The 22,648-nt window shown below is 39.4% G+C and overlaps 1 protein-coding gene across 2 annotated transcripts; it reads right to left on the bottom strand.

Moving 5' to 3' along the window:
- Nucleotides 1-1,015: 1,015 nt before the first annotated feature.
- ZNF614 (zinc finger protein 614) lies at nt 1,016-21,650 on the bottom strand. 2 transcript variants are annotated; one of them, XM_061140044.1, is made up of 5 exons: nt 21,513-21,650; nt 8,473-8,688; nt 5,816-5,942; nt 5,226-5,321; nt 1,016-4,888 (listed from the first exon to the last, which is right to left on the bottom strand). In XM_061140044.1, the coding sequence occupies exons 2-5, from the start codon at nt 8,485-8,487 to the stop codon at nt 3,366-3,368; spliced, it is 1,761 nt and encodes a 586-aa protein (XP_060996027.1). In that variant the 5' UTR covers nt 8,488-8,688; nt 21,513-21,650; the 3' UTR covers nt 1,016-3,365. The 2 variants fall into 2 exon arrangements, with proteins under 2 accessions (XP_060996027.1, XP_060996025.1); XM_061140042.1 differs by lacking the exon at nt 5,226-5,321.
- Nucleotides 21,651-22,648: the final 998 nt, after the last annotated feature.

Here is a 22,648-nt window from a genome sequence, read left to right as displayed (position 1 = left end):
CTAGAGTGTAAAAATTAACAAAATGTCTTTGGAGTACAACTTGCAATTGCTCAGTTTAAACTTTTCATTCTCCTAAAGCCACCAATCAACTTTAAGAATTGAAATTCAGCAGAAATTATCATTGTGAGAACAAACATGCACAAGGATATTTATGGCATCAATTTTGACAGTTTTAAGGAAGTAAGAAAACCTGTGATCATTACATAAACTTACTCTTGCACCTCTGCATTCATACCTTTGGATAGTGCCCTAGCATGGTGACTCTGGTCAATGTGTCCCATGGGAAAATAGCAAGCTTGATGCAGAGGGAAGAAAGACTTGCTCACTGAAGCATGTTCTACTCTCTTGGAGCTCTCCTAACACATTGTAGTGGAGCCCAGGCTAGGCATGGGATGAGATACTATGTGAAAAGTCACCCCATCCATTTCAGGGATGATATTTCCAGATATGTGGAAAAAAGCCATCTAGATCATGTAGCCACCAGTCAGGACAGCCCACACTAGACAATTTAACTCTCAATCCACATACTAGAGAATTAATAATTAATATTTGTTGTCTTTAGATATTAAGTTTTTAGGGAGGTACGTTTGTAATACAGTCAAAGGTAACTAAAACCAATAGGAGTGTACATTAGTAGGTGATTGGTTAAATAAATCATGGGATGGATCTTCATGAACACTATATAGACATAAAAATAATGAAGAAGCCTATAATTGGTACAGATACTAAGGAAAACAGTACACAGGTTCCTCAAAAAATGAAAAATAGGAGTACCATAAGATTCAGCAATTTGGGTATATATCTGGAAAAAAATAAGAACTCTAATTTGAAAAGATATGATGTTACAATCAATGTTCAGAGCAGTGTTATTTACAACAGCCATGACATGGAAACAGTTTTAAGTGTTCATTGACACATGAATGGATAAAGAAATTCAACCATAAAAAGAAGGAAATCTTGCCATTTGCAACCTTGAGGGATACTAAGTTAAATAAATCAGGCCAAGAAAGCTGAATATTCTATGATCTCTTTTATTTGTAGAACCCCCCCCAAAAAACCCAAACTTATAAATAAGAACAGATTGTGTGCCAGAGGCTGAGAGGGGTGGGAGGGCAGAAATGGTGAAGGTGGTCAAATGGTACGAACATCATTATAAGTCCAATAATAAATAATAACAGGATTGAACACCATTAGCCATGAGGGAAATGCAAGCTCAAGATCAGATATGACTACAAACCTAATAGAATGGGTAATGTAACATATCACAATACCAAATGCTGGTAAGGATGAACAACTGAATCATGTGTTGCTAGCAGAATGACTAAAATATACTGAAAATACCAAGTGCCAGAGAGGATGTGGAACAAGTGGATATCATACACTGCTGGTGAGAATGTAAAATGGTATAGTCACTCTGGAAGAGAGTCTGGTAGTTTCTTTTAAAGCTAAACACAACTTTTTTTATGTCCTAATAATCATACACCTGAATATTTATTACAGAGGAATGAAAATTTATGTCCATCCAAAACCCTGGATGCAGATTTATAGCACCTTTCTTTATACAAGTTGAAACCAGGAAACAATACAAACTTATCTGAAGAGTGAATGGATAAACAAACTGGTACACCCAATAATGTATACTACTCAGTAATAAAAATAAAGTAATTCAACTCAAAAAAGTCTTAAGAGCAATTTCCTGAGGGACAAAAAAAAAAAAAGATTACATGGTCCTGTTTAATGAAAAATTATAAATTTGTATAAATAAAGACAACATATATAATGTTTTAAGATTCAGTTATAAAAATTAATTTCATAAATGACAAAATTCTATTGATGGAAAACTGACACGTGGTTGCCGGAGGTAGGTTTGGATAGAAGGAGTAACCATTAAAAGGTAGCATGAGGGTGTCTGTGTTGATGAAAGTTTTACGTTCTGGAGATAGCAGTTACACAAAATCTACATGTGTAATAAAGCAGCTTAGAATTCCAAAAAAACTATTTAAAAATTCATGTAAAAAATCTAGTGAAATCTAAATTCCAGAGGTTAAGAGTTAATGGTTTTAACAGGGTAAGTTACATAAAGGATACAAGGGAATTCTCTGGACTACTTTTGCATTTTCTTATAAGTTAAAAATGATTTCAAGTTATACATTCTATAAAAACAACTTTGAAGGTGGTTTTATAAAATATTTGGTTTTATTTATAAACTTAGTTAAGCAAGCTGCAAATATGTATTCCTATTCCATTTCCTTTTTTAAAAAGTTCAGTATACTTATAATTAGTTTGGAGCCAAAGAAAAGAACTAATCACATATGGGGGTAGGCACAGAACACACTTGCCTACCTAAAAATCAGTGATAAGAAAAGCAAACAACTTTTATTTAAAACTATGGAATTACTGGAACTTCCCTGGTGGTTCAGTGGTTAAGACTTTGCCTTCCAATGTAGGGCATGTGGGTTTGATCCCTGATTGGGGAGCTAAGATCTCACATCCCTTGCAAAAAACCAAAAACATAAAACAGAAGCAATACTGTAGCAAATTCAATAAGAGTTGGGAGATGGTCCACATTAAAAAAAAATCACAAAACTATGGAATTATGCACGAGGCAATCAGAAACATGACTCGGGTGCATCATCTGATGAGGTTACATTTGTAACAAAAAGCACTCAAACATTTATCATTTTCATAAAAATTCATTCCTTTGTAAGCCCACTGATATTTAACTAAAGGTACTCTACCTTTAGCATGTTCTTCAAAGTTTTAATTTCTATATGATTCCCTGACAAATGATGAGGCAGAATGCTTCACTGAAATCTTGCAATATATACTGTCTTCTTAAAAATTATTTCTCCAGTGTGACCTCTGACACTCATTGAGGTCTTCTTTCTGGGTAAAGACATTCCCATGGTCATCATATTTCTTTTTTCTTTTCTAAATCATATTTCTACAATGAGTTCACTGATGATCAATGACAATCCCTGATAATAAAGTCTATCTTCCCACTGATGACTTCTCTAATCTCTGCATTTACAGAATATGTCCAAGTGTGTATGGAATATATACTTTTCAGACATCTAATGAAGTCAAAAAGTTTTTCCCAAGGCATATCCACACTGAACATATCAAGAGCTTTTCCAACATATTTTCACCAACAGAAAATGTGAGGTAGGATCATTAAGGCACTACTGCATTCACGATATTCACTGGGTTTATCTCTTGGGCAAATCCTTTCATCTCCTCATGGTCCCCCATCTGATAACAGGTCATCCCATGATTACATTCTGCTTAGCTAGAAATACTGATGTTTAAAATCTTAGCTGTCACAGAAGGCATTTCCCCAATCATTGCATTAATAGGGCTGTGGTTCACTCATAAGTAATGATCTGGGATGCTCTGTTAAAGGCATCTCCAACTTGACTGGATCTACCCACTTCTCTAATGTGCATTTTCTTATGTTTCACAAGGTTTGACAAGTGGGAGAAGGCTTTCTCACAATCACTGCACCCATACGGTCTCTCTCCTGTGTGAGTCCTTTGATGGACATTGAGTACTGACTTTGTGGTGAAGGCTTTTCCACATTCATCACACTCATAGGGTTTCTCTCCTATGTGAATTCTCTGATGGGTAATGAGACCATATTTGTGGGAATAGGATTTTCCACACTCAGTACATACAAAGGGAGTCTTTCCTGTGTGACACCTCTCATGTTGTATGAGGCATATCTTCTGACTGAAGGCTTTACCACACTCATTGCACTCATAGGGTTTCTCTCCTGTGTGAGTTCGTTGGTGTATAACGAGAGTGAGTTTTGTGGTGAAGCCTTTTCCACATTCGTTACACCGGTAAGATTTCTCTCCCGTGTGAGTTCGCTGGTGTACCATGAGATTACTCTTCACGGTGAAGCCTTTCCCACATTCACCGCATATGTAAGATTTCTCCCCTGTGTGAGATCGCAGGTGTACTGTGAGATTACTCTTCACAGCGAAATCTTTCCCACATTCACTGCACAAATATGGTCTCTCTCCGGTATGAGTTCGCTGGTGTACAGCAAGATAGCGCTTCATGGTGAAGCCTTTCCCACACTCACTACATACATAGGGTTTCTCCCCCGTGTGGGTGCGCTGATGCACAGTGAGATTACTCTTCCCGGAGAAGCCTTTTCCACATTCACCGCATACATAAGGTTTCTCTCCACTATGAGTTTGCTGATGTGCAATCAGATAGCGCTTCATAGTGAAGCCTTTTCCACACTCACTGCACACGTAGGCTTTCTCTCCTGTGCAGGTTTGGTGATGTACAGGGGAGCTGCTCTTCACAGTACAGCCTTTTCTGGGCTCACTGGTTAAGTGGAGTGTGTCTTGTGTTTGAGTTTTCTGATGTTTAGTTAATGTGACATTTCTGGAGAAGGATTTCTCACATGGATCACACCCACTGGTTTTCTCTCCAGTATGAACACTCTCACGAGAAATAAGCTGAGAATTCCTGCTGCATGGCTTCTCACTTTCAACAGAGGCTAGAGATTTCTCTATTTTGTGAGTCCTTTGATGCTTAAGGACTTGGAATTGAGTGCTGATTTGTTCTGTACTTTCAGGAAATATAATTCCAGAATACAACTGTCCACGATCACTATGTGGAAAGGATTTCTCATCTCCATTAAACCCCACAGGGTTCTTTATTCCATAGCTTCTCTTCTGGTTAACTAAGCTTAAGCTCGATTCCAAAGCTTTTCTATGTAAGTCAAATATACGATCTTGAATTAGGGTGAAATGTGTTTTGCTCAGATGAACACCCTTTCTAAATGCATTCTGTTCACTGTACTGTTGCATGCTCTTCAGAAATCTTTGGTTTCTAGAGTGCTCTGGCAAATAACTGTCACCTTTCCCGATTCCTAAGAAAAAAGGAAATGACAAATTATTTCATGAGACTGGTATGGGATGAAAGCACTTAAAAAATGAGATGGTGTGTGGGGTGCTCTTATTATCTACCTTGTAATCCCAGTATAAAATTATAAAGATGTATGAAGAAGTAAATGAATATCAGATCCAGAAAGAGACAAGGAATATATTTAAAGCTAAATACCCAGAAACAGTTCTCATCTGGAGAGATAAATATGGGGAACAGCTGTTTAGGGGGCTCCTCAGTCACCCTCACAGCTGTGACTCCTCTAGAAGGACCTGAAATATGACTTTGATGGTCACTTCCCTTGCTGATTCTAACTCACTCACCTGGACAAATTCTATTCTGCATTTCATTTTCTATTATGCATGGTTCTTTTCCATGTTCCAACTTGGAGAGCATATCTGGTTTGGTACCCTGATATCCTGATTGTGAGAAATGATAGAGGACTTAGATGCAAGATCTGGGGTATGGTATGTCACGACGGGAAAATACTGCATTTTATTTATTTAAAATTTACTGAATTTTTAACTTTATTGGATTCCTATTAAGCATATTACATTTTATTGGATTCTACTTTTTTAACTGGAGTATAATTGCTTTACAATGTTGTATTAGTTTCTGCTGTACACCGTGAATCACCTATGTGGATACATACATACCCCCTTTCTCTTAAGCCTTCCTCCCACCCTCCCTTACCTCCACCCCTGCCAAACACTGCATTTTAGAGACAAAATTTCTTGTATGCAAAGTAAATGTTCTCTTGCAGGGTATAGGAGATTACACCTCTTTGGAGCCAGAAAGGCAACAGAAAATCTAACTCTTTGGAAGACCACAGGAACTACAAAGCTTTCATTAGGTGAAGGAGAAAAGTCCAGTGATTCGGCACCTCATAAATGACATTGGGAGTCATCCTTACCCAGTGACACCAAGTTGTTATAGTTCTCCAACATCACATCCCAGTATAGGTCTTTCTGAGCAGAATCCAGGAGCTGCCACTCCTCCCAGTTGAACTCCACAGCCACATCTTCCAGTGTCAGCAATTCCTGTAACAATAAAGTCTTGTATGATGTGAATTCCTTTCATCAATATGGAAGAAACATGAGAGAAGTTATTCTAGTTTTCACCATACCTCCTGCATCAATATACTTTTCTCAAATACATTTCACTTACAAGCAAAATCCTATCTTTCTATGTATATATTTTAGCACCTACCCATTTGCATAATATGCAAATTACATCAGGACAAATAAAACAGTCCTACATTACCATGAAACGTCATAGCCAACATAAGAATCAACTCTGAACAGACTCCACATCTGAAATTTACAAGATAATGTTTTTAATACATATAAAAAATAGCAGAAACTATAAAAGATACATCTGTAGCAAAGAAAAAAAATTAGTTGATTAGGAAGATTTGAAAACAAAAACAAAGAAAAAACACAGTAATGAAGCAGTATCCCAAGATCTAAAGGTGAAAATTTTCAAAACTGATTAAATTCTCCAAACCCCAGGCTCAGGAATGCCAACAAATTCCAAGCAGGAAATCTCTAGGTAGGGACATCAGACTAAAACTATAATACACAAAATACGAAAGGGAACTATAAAAGCATCCAGACACAAAAGATAGATGACCTACAACAGAACTCAAAAAGCATGGAATAATATCTTCAAAGTTCTGATTTTTGTGCCAAAAAAGTCAGACATGGAGGCCACTTGAAACACAGGACTCTCATAGAGTCCTGGGCCCCATTCTCTCCTCCCAGCCACACCATGTGATAGTACTCAGGAGTACTGCCAACCAAGGAAGCTCACCTAAAGTCCAGTGTCCAGAATTTTTATTGAGGCTCCCTTATATATGCATGATTTACTGAATCACTGACCACATGGCTGAACCCAGATCCTTCCCCATTCCTGCCCAGACTAACAAACATGGCTGAAAGCCACAACCCTCGAATCACATGGCTGGTCTTTGGGGCATGGACAGCCCTTACCTTGAATTGTCTTATTATCACAAATCATCTAGGGCCCACATGAGTCACCTCATAGCATAAAGTGTGGCTGCAGTGGTCTGGGATGAAAAACAAGACACTCCTAACAAATGGGTAATTCCAAGGCTGTAGAGGTTACCTCCCAGAAATTAGGGACAAAAGTCAGCCAAATTCCTTACCACACACTAGGTACTCACGCCTCCATGAGATACCCTTCCCTTGAGCATGAGCTAAATTGCTTCTAAAAAAAATACAACAAAAGCGCTGTGATACCAATTTTAATTTTTTTTTGGTCTGCATAGTATGTGGGATTTTAGTTCCCTGACCAGCACTTGAACCCACGCCCCCCTGCAATGGAAGCGTGGAGTCTTAACCTCTGAACCACCAGGAAAATCAAGACATGCATTTTTAAATTAGGCTATATATATGATTTCCATCTTGCTAACAGAATCTGTCTGTTGATGACTTTGATGAAAGAAGATGTCAAGTTGGGAGGTCCATGTGATAAGGAACTCATAGTGGTCTTACACAAGCAGATAGATAGAAACTAAGGATCTCATTTGAGTTCTGGAAATGAATTCTGCCAATTACCATGTAAGTGAACTCAGAAGTGCATTCGAGTCCAGCTGAGCCTCTGGATCATGGTCAAGAAGTACTGAGCTATTATCAGTGAAGCTTGCATATTTCATGCTGAATCTATTTCTAAAACTCAGAGTGAATCTCCACCCCTGTTCACCAAGACATAGGTTGGATTATGTTATTTTCTCATTTCAAAGGTTAAATATTTTACTTCTATCAAACTCTAATGGCTGTTTTATTGAGAAATAACTGGCATATATCACTGTGTAAATTTAAGATGTAAAGCATGATATGATTTACATATATTGTGAAATCATTATCACAACAGGTTCAGTCAACATCTATCTTCTCTTGTGTAGATATAACAAAAAGAAAAGGAAAAAGCTTTTCTCCCTGTGATGAGAACTCTTAGGATTTGCTCTTAACAACTTTCCTATATGTCAAACAGCAGTGTTAGCTATAGCCATCATGTTGTTCATTACATCCCTAGTTCTTATCTTACAACTCGCTTTCTTGAGTATGATTATGAAACTCATGGAATTTTATATAGCTATATAGATAATGCTCTTCAGTAAACTGCATTCATCTTTCTTTTAGATGCGTGATTGGTACCAGGCCAGTAGGGAGCCCCTCAGAGTCACCAATGTTGTTAGGAGTATCACTCCATTTACTTAAGTGACATAAACCACTGAATCCCCCAAAGAGCTGATCTGCTCTCTCCTCATAGTCAACACATATCATGGAGCTTTTCACGTTTTTCTGGTTGCGATGTCTGCTAAGATAACACAAAGTGTCTTCCAATACTAGTCATCTGATGTGATCCCTATGAACAATATATTCCTGATTCACTTTGTCCTGATTCTGAATTCAGAGTCCAAATTAATTTCTACCCAGAACCCAATCATCCCCAATTTATACTTCGTATAGTTGAGCTGTTATTTTTTCTCAGCTTACCACAAATCCATTAGACAATAAAGGAAAGATATAACAAACCAAAAGTCACCTGGGCCTTGATCATCTTCTTCTGTGCTCAGGAAATAGTAAGTAACATGGATTCTGATTTCTGTCTCTTCTGCATTTACCGTGTAATTCTTAAAGACAGAAATCTTGGCATTCACTTAAAGATGTCCCCTGGAACGATGATATCCCAACTCCAAGAACCTCCTCTTTCTTCCCTCATTCCTTGACTTGATCACTCTTTTTCCTGGGGAGCCTGGACCTGTGGGTTGAAAAGCAAACTGACTTTGAGTGTACATTTCCTCTCAGCCCAAACACTGTCACTGTCAATATGCACTTATCCTTAAACAAGGGACCTCAGTATTTCCAGCTGTTCCTTTATTTGATAACCTAGAGGCTTTCATAATCTGAGGCAAAAAACAATGTGTGAAAGGTATGGCTTTCTTTTGTAAAGAGGAAGTGGCATGACTATTAAAGGGGAAGAGGGAAAGCATAAGCGGAGCATGATGCCTCAGAGCCTGAAGAAAGCTCAGGGCAGATCAAGTTTATGGAAGAGAACACACAGAAGGTTCCAAGAATCTGGACACTCCATCTTTAAAATGCATGTGTACCCTTGCACCACTCCAAAAATTATATGCTCATTGGGCGCACATATCTCAGTTTGAAGAGGATAGCACAAAGTTGATCTTTAAGGTTGTCTTACTTCTCTTTGTGTATTAAAAGGATTAACCTTGCCCAACAGAGGTTGAGCTTTGCCCTTAGTTTCTGGGAAGAAACCTCTAAGCCCTCAGAATGTCAGGCCTGATTAAGAATGGCTTTGCTTACCTGAGAGGCTAGGGCCATACAGTCTATACTAATCATGTGGTGAATGCTTATGGTGTGAATTAGAATATGCTATGCTAATTATGGTGAATGTTTATACTAATTTAGTTCAACGTTTACTTTAAAGCCATGGTAATAAATGCCAGGCTGGATGAACCACAAGCTGGAATCAAGATTGCTAGGAGAAATATCAACAACTTCAGATGTGCAGATGATACCACTCTAATGGCAGAAAGGGAAGAGGAACTAAAGAGCCTCTTGATGAGGGTGAAAAAGAAGAGTGAAAAAGCTGGCTTTTTCACTCAAAATTAAAACAACTAAGATCATGGCACCCGGTCCCACCACTTTAGGACAAATAGAAGGGGGAAAAGTGGAAGCAGTGACAGATTTTCTTTTCTTGGGCTCCAAAATCACTGCAGATGCTGACTGCAGCCATGAAATTAAAAGACGCTTGCCCTTGAAAGAAAAGCTATGACAAATTTAGCATATTAAAAATCAGAGACATCACGTTGCCAACAAAGGTCTGTATAGTCAAAGCTGTGGTCTTCCCATAGTCATGTAAGGATGTGAGAGTTGGACTACATAAATTAAAGAGCACTGAGTGCCAAAGAATTGATACTTACGAATTGTGGTGCTGGGAAAGACTCTTGAGAGTCCCTTGGACAGCTAGGAGATCAAAGCTATCAAAGTCAATCCTAAAGGAAATCAACCCTGAATATTCATTGGAAGGACTGTTGCTGAAGCTCCAATACTTTAGCCACCTGATGTGAAGACTCATTGGAAAAGACCCCGATGCTGGGAAAGACTGAAGGCAAAAGGAGTAGGGGGTGACAGAGGATGAGATGGTTAGACAGCATCACCAACTCAATGGACATGAATGTGAGCAAACTCCAGGAGCTACTGGAGGACACAGGAGTCTGGTGGGCTATAGCCCACGGGGTTGCAAAGAGTTGGACACTTCTTAGCCACTGAATGGTAACAACATCACAGTCAGATGATTTTCAGCAAAGGTGCAAGATTAAAGCAATGAGGAAAAAGATGGTCTTTCCAACAAATATACTGGAACAACTGAATATCCAATTCCAATTAAATAATAATAGATAATAAATTTAAATGTAATAGCTAAAAATACAAACTACTTCCAGAAATTGAGAAACAAGCCACAGGCTGGGAGAAAATATTTGCAAAAGACATATCTGAAAAAGGACTGCTATCCAAAATATATAAAGAACTCTTAAAAACTCAACAATAAGAAAACACAAAGATAGGCAAAAGACCTGAATTGACACCTTACCAAAGAAGATACACAGATAGCAAATAAGCAAATGAAAACATGTGTAATTTGGGAAATTACATCATATGTATTAGGGATAACAAATTAAAGAACAATGAGATACCATTCATTACCTACCTAGTAGAATAACCAAAATTCAAAATAATGACTACACCAAATACAGGAAGCAACAGATTTATTGCTTATGGGAAGGCAAAATGTTACAGCCACTCTGGTAGACAGTTTGGCAGTTTCTTACAAAACTATATATATACTCTGAAAATTTATGTCTGGACAGAAACCAGATCATAGGTATATACAGCAGACTTATCCATCCAATGAATGAACATTATTTAGCACTAAGAAATCAGCTATCAAACCATGAAAAAACAAGGAAGGGCCTAAAATATCTATTATTAAGTGAAAGAAGCCAATCTAAAGAGGCTATTCACTATACAATTCCAATTACTGTAAATGACATTCTGGAAAAGGCAAAGCTAAGGAGACAGTAAAAAGATCAGTGGTTGCCAAGAGTTGGAGGGAAAGGTAGGATGAACAAGCAGAATCCAGAGGGCTTTTTAGAGCAGCACAATTATTCTGTATAACACTAAAGGGTCATTTTACATCTGTCAAGACACAAACAACATATAACACCGAGTGAACCCTAATGCGAATTATTTATTTTGAGTGATGAGTCAGTATGTAAATTGACTGTAACAAATTCACCACTCTGGGGCAGGAAGCTGACAGTGGGGAAGGCTGCATATGTTGGGGCACAGAGGTATGGTATTCACAGCTAACGGTGAACAGTGTCGGATTCGTGATCTCTGAAGAAGATTTAGCTTCAGGACCAGGGACCAGGCTTGATCACTCAAGAGTAGCAGTTTGTGTAGCAGTTTTATTCAAGTCTGAAAAGGCAGAGAGAAAGCTTCTGACATAGACACCGGAAGGAGGATGGAGAGTAACCCCTAGCTAGTCTTATTAAGGCCTTTTATACTTTTACCAGACCCACTCCCACAACATACATCTTAAGATAACAAGATTAGTCAGAAGGTTCTTTTAAGGAGAAACATATCCCTGATTGTTTCAATATAAACATTGTTATATTGACTAAGACAAAGCAATGTAGAAAAAAACATTTGTCCTTTTCTCCTTGAGAGCCCCAGACCCCTTTCTCCTCCTCAGGGTCAGTGGGTGTCTGGTGGGGGAACCCTGGACTTCTTATCAACCTGCCTAGGAACTGACTCTCTCAGTATCCCTACTGCACTTCCCACTCAATGTTGCTGGGAATCTAAAACTGCTCTTAAAAAATGAAGTCATATCCTTATCTATCTGTATCTATATACACACAGTCTTCAGAAAACACATGAGGAATTTCTCATGACCTTGGGTTAGGCAGAGAAGTCTTATACAACACCAAATCAGCAAACAATAAAAGAAGACAACTGGTAAACTGGATTTGTATTACCTTTTGCACATCAAAAGACACTATAAAGCTAAAGGAAAAGGTAAGCTACAAGTTGAGAAAGAAAACTTGCAAACCATGTATCTGATAAAGGACTTCTATGCACAATATACAAACAACTCAAAAAACTCAGTTTGTTAAGCAAACAACCTTTTTTTAGAAAAGGGGAAAGACTTGTATAGTTTCCTTGAAAGAAGGAAACTACAAAACAAAGGAAACTATAAGCAAAGTGAAGAGACAGCCTTCAGAATGGGAGAAAAAAATGGCAAATGAAGCAACTGACAAAGAATTAATCCCCAAAATATACAAACAGCTCATGCAGCTCAATACCAGAAAAAAAAACGACCCAATCAAAAAATGGGTCAAAGAACTAAACAGACATTTCTCCAGACAAGACATACAGATGGCTAACAAACACATGAAAAGATGCTCAACATCATTCATTATCAGAGAAATGCAAATCAAAACCACAATGAAGTACCATCTCACACTGGTCAAAATGGCTGCTATCAAAAAGTCTACAAACAATAAATGCTGGAGAGGGTGTGGAGAACAGTGTGGAGATTCCTAAAAAAACTGGAAAATAGAACTGCCATATGACCCAGCAATCCCACTGCTCGGCATACACACCGAGGAAACCAGAATTGAAAGATGCACGTGTACCCCAACGTTCATCGCAGCACTGTTTACAATAGGCAGGACATGGAAGCAACCTAGATGTCCATCAGCAGATGAATGGATAAGAAACCTGTGGTACATACGAATACACAATGGAATATTACTCAGCCATTAAAAAGAACACATTTGAATCTGTTCTAATGAGGTGGATGAAACTGGAGACTATTATACAAAGCAAAGTAAGTCAGAAAGAAAAACACCAATACAGTATATTAACACATATATATGGAATTTAGATAGTAATGACGACCCTATATGCAAGACAGCAAAAGAGACACAGATATAAAGAACAGATTTTTGGACTCTGTGGGGGAAGGTGAGGGTGGGATATTGAGAGACTAGCATTGAAACCTGTATATTACCACATGTGAAACAGATCACCAGTCCAAGTTCGATGCATGAAACAGGGCACTCAGAGCTGGTGCACTGGGACAACCCAGAGATGGGATGCAGAGGCAGGTGGGTTCAGGACGGGGACACATGTACACCCATGGCTGATTCCTATCGATGTATGGCAAAAACCACCACAACATTGTAAAGTAATTAGCCTCCAATTAAAATAAATAAGTTAATTTTTAGAAAAACCATTTCAGATAAAAATGCTCAAAAGAATAGGAATAGGTAGATACTTACTTAAAATTAAATAATAATACATTTGAATCAGACATTCCCACTGAAGTCAAGAACAAGAACAGGTGCCCGCTCTCAGTACTGTTACTGAGCATTATACTGGAGTTGCTAGACTATGCAGTTCATTTAATTCAAATATTTAGTGGGCATATACTCTGTGCCAAGCACTATTTCATGTCCTTCTTTGCAACAAAGCAGATAACAAAGTAACAAAAGTATCTGAATTTATGGAATTTATATTCTGGGACCCATAGACTATGTTAGATAAAAGAGAAATAATTGGGGTATAATAAATATTGCTATTGATAGATGATATAAATTGTATATATGGAAAACCTAAGAAAATCAACTGAGGAACTACTATAAAGTGAGATAATTTGGTAAGGCATTGGAATAGAAAACTTAATACGCAGAAATAATTAGTAGATGTTGTTATGTATATGATCTGAACCATTAGAGTGTAAAGTAGATGATGATGCCATTTAAAAATATCTAACACTAATCAAGAATCTCTTCAAGAAAATTAGAGATACCAAGGGAACATTTCATGCAAAGATGGGCTCAATAAAGGACAGAAATGGTATGGACCTAACAGAAGCAGAAGATATTAAGAAGAGGTGGCAAGAAGACACAGAAGAACTGTACAAAAAAGATCTTCAGGACCCAGATAATCACAATGGTGTGATCACTCACCTAGAGCCAGACATCCTGAAATGTGAAGTCAAGTGGGCCTTAGGAAGCATCACTAGGAACAAAGCTAGTGGAGGTGATAGAATTCCAGTTGAGCTATTTCAAATCTTAAAAGATGATGCTGTGAAAGTGCTGCACTCAATATGCCAGCAAATTTGGAAAACTCAGCAGTGGCCACAGGACTGGAAAAGGTCCGTTTTCATTCCAATCCCACAGAAAGACAATGCCAAAGAATGCTCAAACTACTGCACAATTGCACTCATCTCACACGCTAGTAAAGTAATGCTCAAAATTCTCCAAGCCAGGCTTCAGCAATATGTGAACTGTGAAATTCCAGATGTTCAAGCTGGTTTTAGAAAAGGCAGAGGAACCAGAGATCAAATTCCCAACCTCCGCTGGATCATAGAAAAAGCAAGAGAGTTCGAGAAAAACATCTATTTCTGCTTTATTGACTATGCCAAAGCCTTTGACTGTGTGGATCACAATAAACTGTGGAAAATTCTGAAAGAGATGGGAATACCAGACCACCTGACCTGTCTCTTGAGAAACCTGTATGCAGGTCAGGAAGCAACAGTTAAAAACAGACATGGAACAACAGACTGATTCCAAACAGGAAAAGGAGTCCATCAAGGCTGTATATTGTCACCCTGCTTATTTAACTTATATGCAGAGTACATCATGAGAACTCTGGGCTGGAAGAAGCACAAGCTAGAATCAAGATTGCCAGGAGAAACATCAATAAGCTCAGATATGCAGACGACACCACCCTTATGGCAGAAAGTGAAGAGGAAGTAAAAAGCCTCTTGATGAAAGTGAAGGAGGAGAGTGAAAAAGTTGGCTTAAAGCTCAACATTCAGAAAACTAAGATCATGGCATCTGGTCCCATCACTTCATGGCAAATAGATGGGGAAACAGTAGCTGACTTTATGTTTTTGGGCTCCAAAATCACTACAGATGGTGATTTCAGCCATGAAATTAAAAGACGCTTACTCCTAGGAAGGAAAGTTATGCAACCTGGATAGCATATTTAAAAGCAGAGACATTACATTGCCAACAAAGGTCCGTTTAGTCAAGGCTATGGTTTTTCCAGTAGTCATGTATGGATGTGAGAGTTGGACGGTGAAGAAAGCTGAGCCCCGAAGAACTGATGCTTTTGAACTGTGGTGTTGGAGAAGAGTCCCTTGAAGAAGAGTCTTTTGAGAGTCCCTTGGACTGCAAGAAGATCCAACCGGTCCAACCTAAAGGAGGTCAGTCCTGGGTGTTCACTGGAAGGACTGATGTTGAAGCTGAAACTCTAATACTTTGGCCACTTCATGCGAAGAGTTGACTGACTGGAAAAGACCCTAATGCTGGGAAGGACTGGGGACAGGAGAAGAAAGGGACAACAGAGGATGAGATGGCTGGATGGCATCACCAACTTGACAGATATGGGTTTGGGTAGACTCCGGGAGTTGGTGATGGACAGGGAGGCCTGGCGTGCTGCGATTCATGGGGTCGCAAATAGTCAGACACGTCTGAGCGACTGAACTAAACACTAACCAATACTAAGTAATACATGTGGAAAAATAGGAACAAAACTTTAGAATACACACTAATGAAGGACACAAAAGAAGACTTGGACAAATGGAAAAATAAAATCATTTTCTTGGATAGAAAAAAAAAAGGGGGAAAGACTTGGATATTACACTAAAGAAGACCTATGAATGTCTATAAACACATGAAAAGATGATCAATGTTATTTGTCACTAGGGAAACTAAGATGATGGGGAAATTCTACTACATGCCAACTAGAATGACGGTAATAAAAAGACTAATAATTGTAAATGCTGATGAGAATGAGGAGAAATTAGAACTCTCATACAATAATGGTAAACTGGCATAGGCACCTTTGAAACTTTGTAAAACACAAACTTAGGAAGCAGTCATTCTACTCAGAGGAATCTAACAGAAATGAAAACATTTCCAACTTGTACCTGCATGTATGTAGCAACATTCTTCATCATAGTCTCAAATGAAAAACAATTCCAATAACTGATTTTATATGTGAAATGCATTATATACATTCAATAGGTCATTCATGAATAGAATTGCAGAGAATATTTCCTGTCTCATTATATGAGGTCATTTAGTTTTAAAAAATACAATTCTATTTATAATTTCAGAAGTTTTTCTGTAGAAACTGACAGCCTGATCTTTAAAGACAAACAGCAGTGTAAAAGGTCTAGAACAGAAAAAAAAAAAAAAAAACCCTGTGAAAAAGAATAAAGTTGGTGGGTTGACACTACCTGACTTCAAGAATTTATATCAAGCTACAGTAATCAAGACAGGGTGATATCCATGTCAATGTAGACAAATGGGTGGAGCAGAATAGAGTTCAGAAAAGACCCACATATACATGGCCAACTGACATTTTTAAAAAGGAGCAAAGACAATAGAGTGGAGAAAAGCCTTTTCAACAAATGTTTTCTGGAACAAGCAGACATTTATATCAAAAAGAAAAGAACTTGGATCCATATGAGAGAGTCAATTCCTAGGTAGGTTGATAGGAAGTCCAGGGTCCCAGAGGAGGAGAGAGGGGTCTGGAGTTCTGAAGGAGAAGAAAAGGACAAATGTTTTTTTCTATATTGCTTTGTCTTAGTCAGTATAACAATGTATCCTGCTTGAGGACATGTTTCTCCTTCTTGAGTCTTCTGACTGATCCTGTCATCTTAAAATGTATGTTATGGCAGTGGGTCTGGTAAGACCTTTCTATTGTTAGTTCTAATCCCATTATCTTAAAATGCAAATTGTGAGAGTGGGTCTGATAAGATCTTTACAATCTTGAGACCTTCTTTTGATTTACTGCCTTGAGAACCCCATGAACAGTATGAGAAGGCAAAATGATAGGATACTGAAAGAGGAACTCCCCAGGTTGGTAGGTGCCCAATATGCTACTGGAGATCAGTGGAGAAATAACTCCAGAAATAATGAAGGGATGGAGCCAAAGCAAAAATAACACCCAGTTGTGGATGAGACTGGTGATAGAAGCAAGGTCTGATGCTGTAAAGAGCAATATTGCATACGAACCTGGAATGTTAGGTCCATGAATCAAGGCAAATTGGAAGTGGTCAAACAGGAGACGGCAAGAGTGAATGTCGACATTCTAGGAATCAGCGAACTAAAATGGACTGGAATGGGTGAATTTAACTCAGATGACCATTATATCTACTACTGTGGGCAGGATCCCTTAGAAGAAATGGAGTAGCCATCATAGTCAACAAAAGAGTCCGAAATGCAGTACTTGGATGCAATCTCAAAAACGACAGAATGATCTCTGTTTGTTTCCAAGGCAAACCATTCAATATCACAGTAATCCAAGCCTATGCCCCAACCAATAACACCGAAGAAGCCGAAGTTGAAGGGTTCTATGAAGACCTACAAGACCTTTAGAACTAACACCCAAAAAAGATCTCCTTTTCATTATAGGGGACTGGAATGCAAAAGTAGGAAGTCAGAAACACCTGGAGTAACAGGCAAATTTGGCCTTGGAGTATGGAATGAAGCAGGACAAAGGCTAATAGAGTTTTGCCAAGAGAATGCACTGGTCATAGCAAACACCCTCTTTCAACAACACAATAGAAGACTCTACACACGGACATCACCAGATGGTCAACACCAAAATCAGATTGATTATATTCTTTGCAGCCAAAGATGGAGAAGCTCTATACAGTCAGCAAAAACAAGACCAGGAGCTGACTGTGGCTCAGATCATGAACTCCTTATTGCCAAACTCAGACTTAAACTGAGTTTGGCAATAAGGTAGGAAAAAGGTAGGGATAACCACTAGATCATTCAGGTATGACCTAAATCAAATCCCTTATGAATATACAGTGGAAGTGAGAAATAAATTTAAGGGACTAGATCTGATAGACAGAGAGCCTAACAAACTATGGACAGAGGTTCATGACATTGTACAGGAGACAGGGATCAAGACCATCCCCAAGGAAAAGAAATGCAAAAAGGCAAAATGGTTGTCTGAGGAGGCCTTACAAATAGCTGTGAAAAGAAGAGAAGCTAAAAGCAAAGGAGAAAAGGAAAGATATTTCCATCTGAATGCAGAGTTTCAAAGAATAGCCAGGAGAGATAAGAAAGCCTTCCTCGGCGATCAATGCAAAGAAATAGAGGAAAACAACAGAATGGGAAAGAAATAGAGGAAAACAACAGAATGGGAAAGACTAGAGATCTCTTCAAGAAAATTAGAGATACCAAGGGAACATTTCATGCAAAAATGGGCACAATAAAGGACAGAAATGGTATGGACCTAACAGAAGCAAAAGATATTAAGAGATGGCAAGAATACACAGAAGAACTGTACAAAAAAGATCTTCACGACCCAGATAATCACGATGGTGTGATCACTCACCTAGAGCCAGACATCCTGGAATGTGAAGTCAAGTGGGCCTTAGAAAGCATCACTACGAACAAAGCTAGTGGATGTGATAGATTCCAGTTGAGCTGTTTCAAATCCTGAAAGATGATGCTGTGAAAGTGCTGCACTCAATATGCCAGCAAATTTGGAAAACTCAGCAGTGGCCACAGGACTGGAAAAGGTCCGTTTTCATTCCAATCCCACAGAAAGACAATGCCAAAGAATGCTCAAACTACTGCACAATTGCACTCATCTCACACGCTAGTAAAGTAATGCTCAAAATTCTCCAAGCCAGGCTTCAGCAATATGTGAACTGTGAAATTCCAGATGTTCAAGCTGGTTTTAGAAAAGGCAGAGGAACCAGAGATCAAATTCCCAACATCCACTGGATCATCGAAAAAGCAAGAGAGTTCGAGAAAAACATCTATTTCTGCTTTATTGACTATGCCAAAGCCTTTGACTATGTGGATCACAATAAACTGTGGAAAATTCTGAAAGAGATGGGAATACCAGACCACCTGACCTGCCTCTTGAGAAGCCTGTATGCAGGTCAGGAAGCAACAGTTAGAACTGGACATGGGACAACAGACTGGTTCCAAATAGGGAAAGGAGTATGTCAAGGCTGTATACTGTCACCCTGCTTATTTAACTTATATGCAGAGTACATCATGAGAAACGCTGGGCTGGAAGAAGCACAAGCTGGAATCAAGATTGCCGGGAGAAATATCAATAACCTCAGATATGCAGATGACACCACCCTTATGGCAGAAAGCAAAGAACTAAAGAGCCTCTTGATGAAAGTGAAAGAGGAGAGTGAAAAAGTTGGCTTAAAGCTCAACATTCAGAAAACAAAGATCATGGCATCTGGTCCCATCACTTCATGGCAAACAGATGGGGAAACAGTGGAAACAGTGGCTGACTTTATTTTTTGGGCTCCAAAATCACTGCAGTGACTGCAGCCATGAAATTAAAAGATGCTTACTCCTTGGAAGAAAAGTTATGACCAACCTAGACAGCATATTAAAAAGCAGAGACATTACTTTGCCAACAAAGGTCTGTCTTGTCAAGGCTATGGTTTTTCCAGTAGTTATGTATGGATGTGAATTGGATTATAAAGAAAGCTGAGCACGGAAGAATTGATGGTTTTGAACTGTGGTGTTGGAGAAGACTCTTGAGGGTCCCTTGGATCCAACCCGTTTATCCTAGAGGAAATCAGTCCTGAATATTCATTGGAAGGACTGATGCTAAAGCTGAAACTCCAATGCTTTGGGCACTTGATGCAAAGAACTGACTCATTTGAAAAGACCCTGATGCCGGGCAAGATTGAAGGCAGGAGCAGAAGGGGACAACAGAGGATGAGATGGTTGGATGGCATCACCGACTCAATGGACACGAGTTTGAGTAAACTCTGGGAGTTGGTGACGGACAGGAAGGCCTGGCGTGCTGCAGTCCATGGGGTGACAAAGAGTTGGACACGACTGTGCAACTGAACTGAACTGAATGCTGATGAAACAAGTTAGAATGAAAATGAATGTACAATGTAGGATTCAATTTACATAAATGTTTTTAAAAATATAAAGTAACCTATTGTAATGTAGAATAGAGTGGTGGTTGCTTGGGGAGGTGTGCGGAATATGACAGGCAGAGATTAAAAAGGAACACAATGAAACTTCTCAAGGTGACAGGTATGTTCACTGTCTTCATGGTGTTGATACTTTCATGAGTATATAGGAGTGGAAACTTGAGTGCACAGAGATCAAGGAAAATTTCTGGGGTGATAGCAATGTTTTAAAATTGAACCATGCAACTCTAGAAATTCAAAGTACTGAAATGTATATTTATACTTGGTGAATTTTACAGCAAATAAAACTACAATAAAAAAAGACTTCCTTTACTACAGTAAAAAAAACCAAACCAAAAAAAAAAAAAAAAACCAAACCAACCAAACAAACAAAAAAGAACCCATTAACTGAAATTTCCAAAAAAGGTCAAGGAAAAGAGTTCACCAAGAAATAAAAGTAGCCAGAAATCTCAGGGTGTGTGGGGGGGGGGGGGGGGGGGAAGGCGCCATAAATTTTTAAGTGGAGTGGTAGAATCAGAAAGTAATCAGAAAATCAAAATGGGTTAATGAAATTATAATCGAATATTTCTGAATACTGTATGTCAACACTACCTCCATTAATGAATACATTTGATTCCAGATACCATGCCAGTGGTTCACCAACCTAAGTTGACACTACTGGGACTATTTTTAAAAAGTATAAATATCTCACATGCAAATGTGTTGAGAACAGAGAAATTAAGTGATACAGTCACCTATCATGCTTACACAGATAATCTCAAATGTTTTAAAAAAATCTTTGATATAAAACCGCCTATTAAAAAAATTCGCACTGCAGAACAGAATATAGGGTAAGGAAGAAGCTTTTACTTGAGTAAGAATGACCCTAAGCGGAAATATCCAAAAGTATAGTAAACTTTGGGACAAGAGGAACGGAAACTATATTAAACTACATTAAAAACAGTAAATTTATAACTAGATCAACCACACTGAATTTTGTGAGGACGGTGAGAACAGTGGTGATGCGGGGAGCCAAAGTTTTTAGTAGGGACCTTGAGGACTTACTACAAGGAGAGGATTGTACTCGAATTAACTGGGGAAATGCAGCCTTCAAGTCTGTTTCCGGCATTCGACCCTGAGCCTACGGATTCTCAAGGACCCCAGACCTCCTCAAATACTGAGAGCCCCCACCAGGCCGTCTAAATGCCAGATTAAACTCCAAACATGACCAAGAAACCAGAAGAGACAGCCCCTAACCCGGGTGTCTCTAACAGAGTCGCAGGTTAACCAGGACGAGACACCGCGTTCACTGATACAAACTTTCATCACAGTTCCCAACCACGGAGCCCCACAAGCAGAGCGATCCAAACCCTGAGAGAGTCGGACCTTCGGTCAATGATTTCTTCAGACTGTTAATCACAGATTGCCAAAGGCCTCATCATTAACTCCCATAAGTCTCTAAGGCCGAATCTAAATAAAATCCCAATTACGGTCCTTCACGCATGCTCCTGTTTCACAGACCCCACAGGCCGTGAATACAAGCCCAGAACCCGACTCACCTGATCCCAAACCCTTCCAGACACCACTGGCAGCAACAGAATGCTGCAGCCCACTTTCTCTACCGACGCCTTCCACAGTCCCTCGGGAGGCAGACCTGCAGGTTCAGGTTAGCCGCCGACGACCTTGGACCGCTGCCGTATTTCCGGATTCCGTCAGCGGACTCCGCTTTATGACGTAACATGGCCCCACCCACCTCGGCGTTTCTGACGAGACAGGCCGTAACTGCTGTGGGAAGAAGTTGAAATCATTCCTGGCACCCTAAATGCTTTTACCTCCAGGTTGCAAGGAATGACCAACCATTCTGTACTAACTGCGTTAAGATTTCAGAGGTCAATGCCCTTCCAAGGTCAAGTGGCGAGTTCAGCCGGCTGAGGAAAAAAGAGATGGTGGCGCCCTTTGTGAACTTTAGAGCTGGTCCCCGACGGGCGCGGCCATTATAGAAGGCAGGTGTCCGTACGACGGAAAGGGCTCAGGCGCCCGGTTAATTGGGAAGATTTTCCTGTCTCACGGCTGGCTGCCCCATTCCGACTACAGAAAAATCTGAGCAGCTGGCCAGTTTCCCTCTTGTTCTCCCTCCCCCAATTTTGTTTTCATGTAAACGACAAATAAATGACTTGACTTCCCCCCCCCCCCCCAAAAAAAAAAGTCTAATAGAAGCCGAGACCTCTCTGTGGAGAGGCAGCGGCCACTGAGTTGACAAAAGTAGTGGTCACTTATAATCTTAGGTTTGTGGAGAGAGCAGTTAAATGTGGAGTGGGTAAAGGCTTATGTAGTTTAGAAGAATTAACAGCTTTTGTAGAGGTATGCACGCAAAGTCACTTGAGTAGTGTCCGACTCTGCGATCCCTTGGGCTGTAGCTCGCCAGGTTCTTTTATACATGAGATTCTCCAAGCAAGAGTACTGGAGTGGCTTGCCATGCCCTTCTGCGGTGGAGTCTTTCGGACCTAGGGATCGAACCTTGGGCATCTGCATTGCAAGCAGATTGCTTATCTCTAGTTCAGTTCAGTCGCTCAGCCGGGTCTGCATCTTTGCCACCGGCTAAACCACCAGAATAGCTAGAGGTATATCTCGATTTAAAAAAAAAAAAAAAAAAAAAAAAAAAAGCTAAGATCCGCGTGGGATGGACACATAGCGA

The sequence above is a fragment of the Dama dama genome, chromosome 4 (assembly GCF_033118175.1).
Source record: "Dama dama isolate Ldn47 chromosome 4, ASM3311817v1, whole genome shotgun sequence".
In the NCBI taxonomy this organism is placed as follows: Eukaryota; Metazoa; Chordata; class Mammalia; order Artiodactyla; family Cervidae; genus Dama; species Dama dama.
Note: the sequence above shows the minus strand (reverse complement) of the source record. Positions and strands in the feature narration are given on the sequence as shown.

Coding starts and splice junctions, on each gene's coding strand:
- ZNF614 (XM_061140044.1), bottom strand. Junction 5,322..5,815: donor TAACAACTTGGTGTCACTGG/GTAAGGATGACT, acceptor TCTCACAATCAG/GATATCAGGGTACCAAACCA. Junction 4,889..5,225: donor GCAGAATAGAATTTGTCCAG/GTGAGTGAGTTA, acceptor CTTTTTTCTTAG/GAATCGGGAAAGGTGACAGT.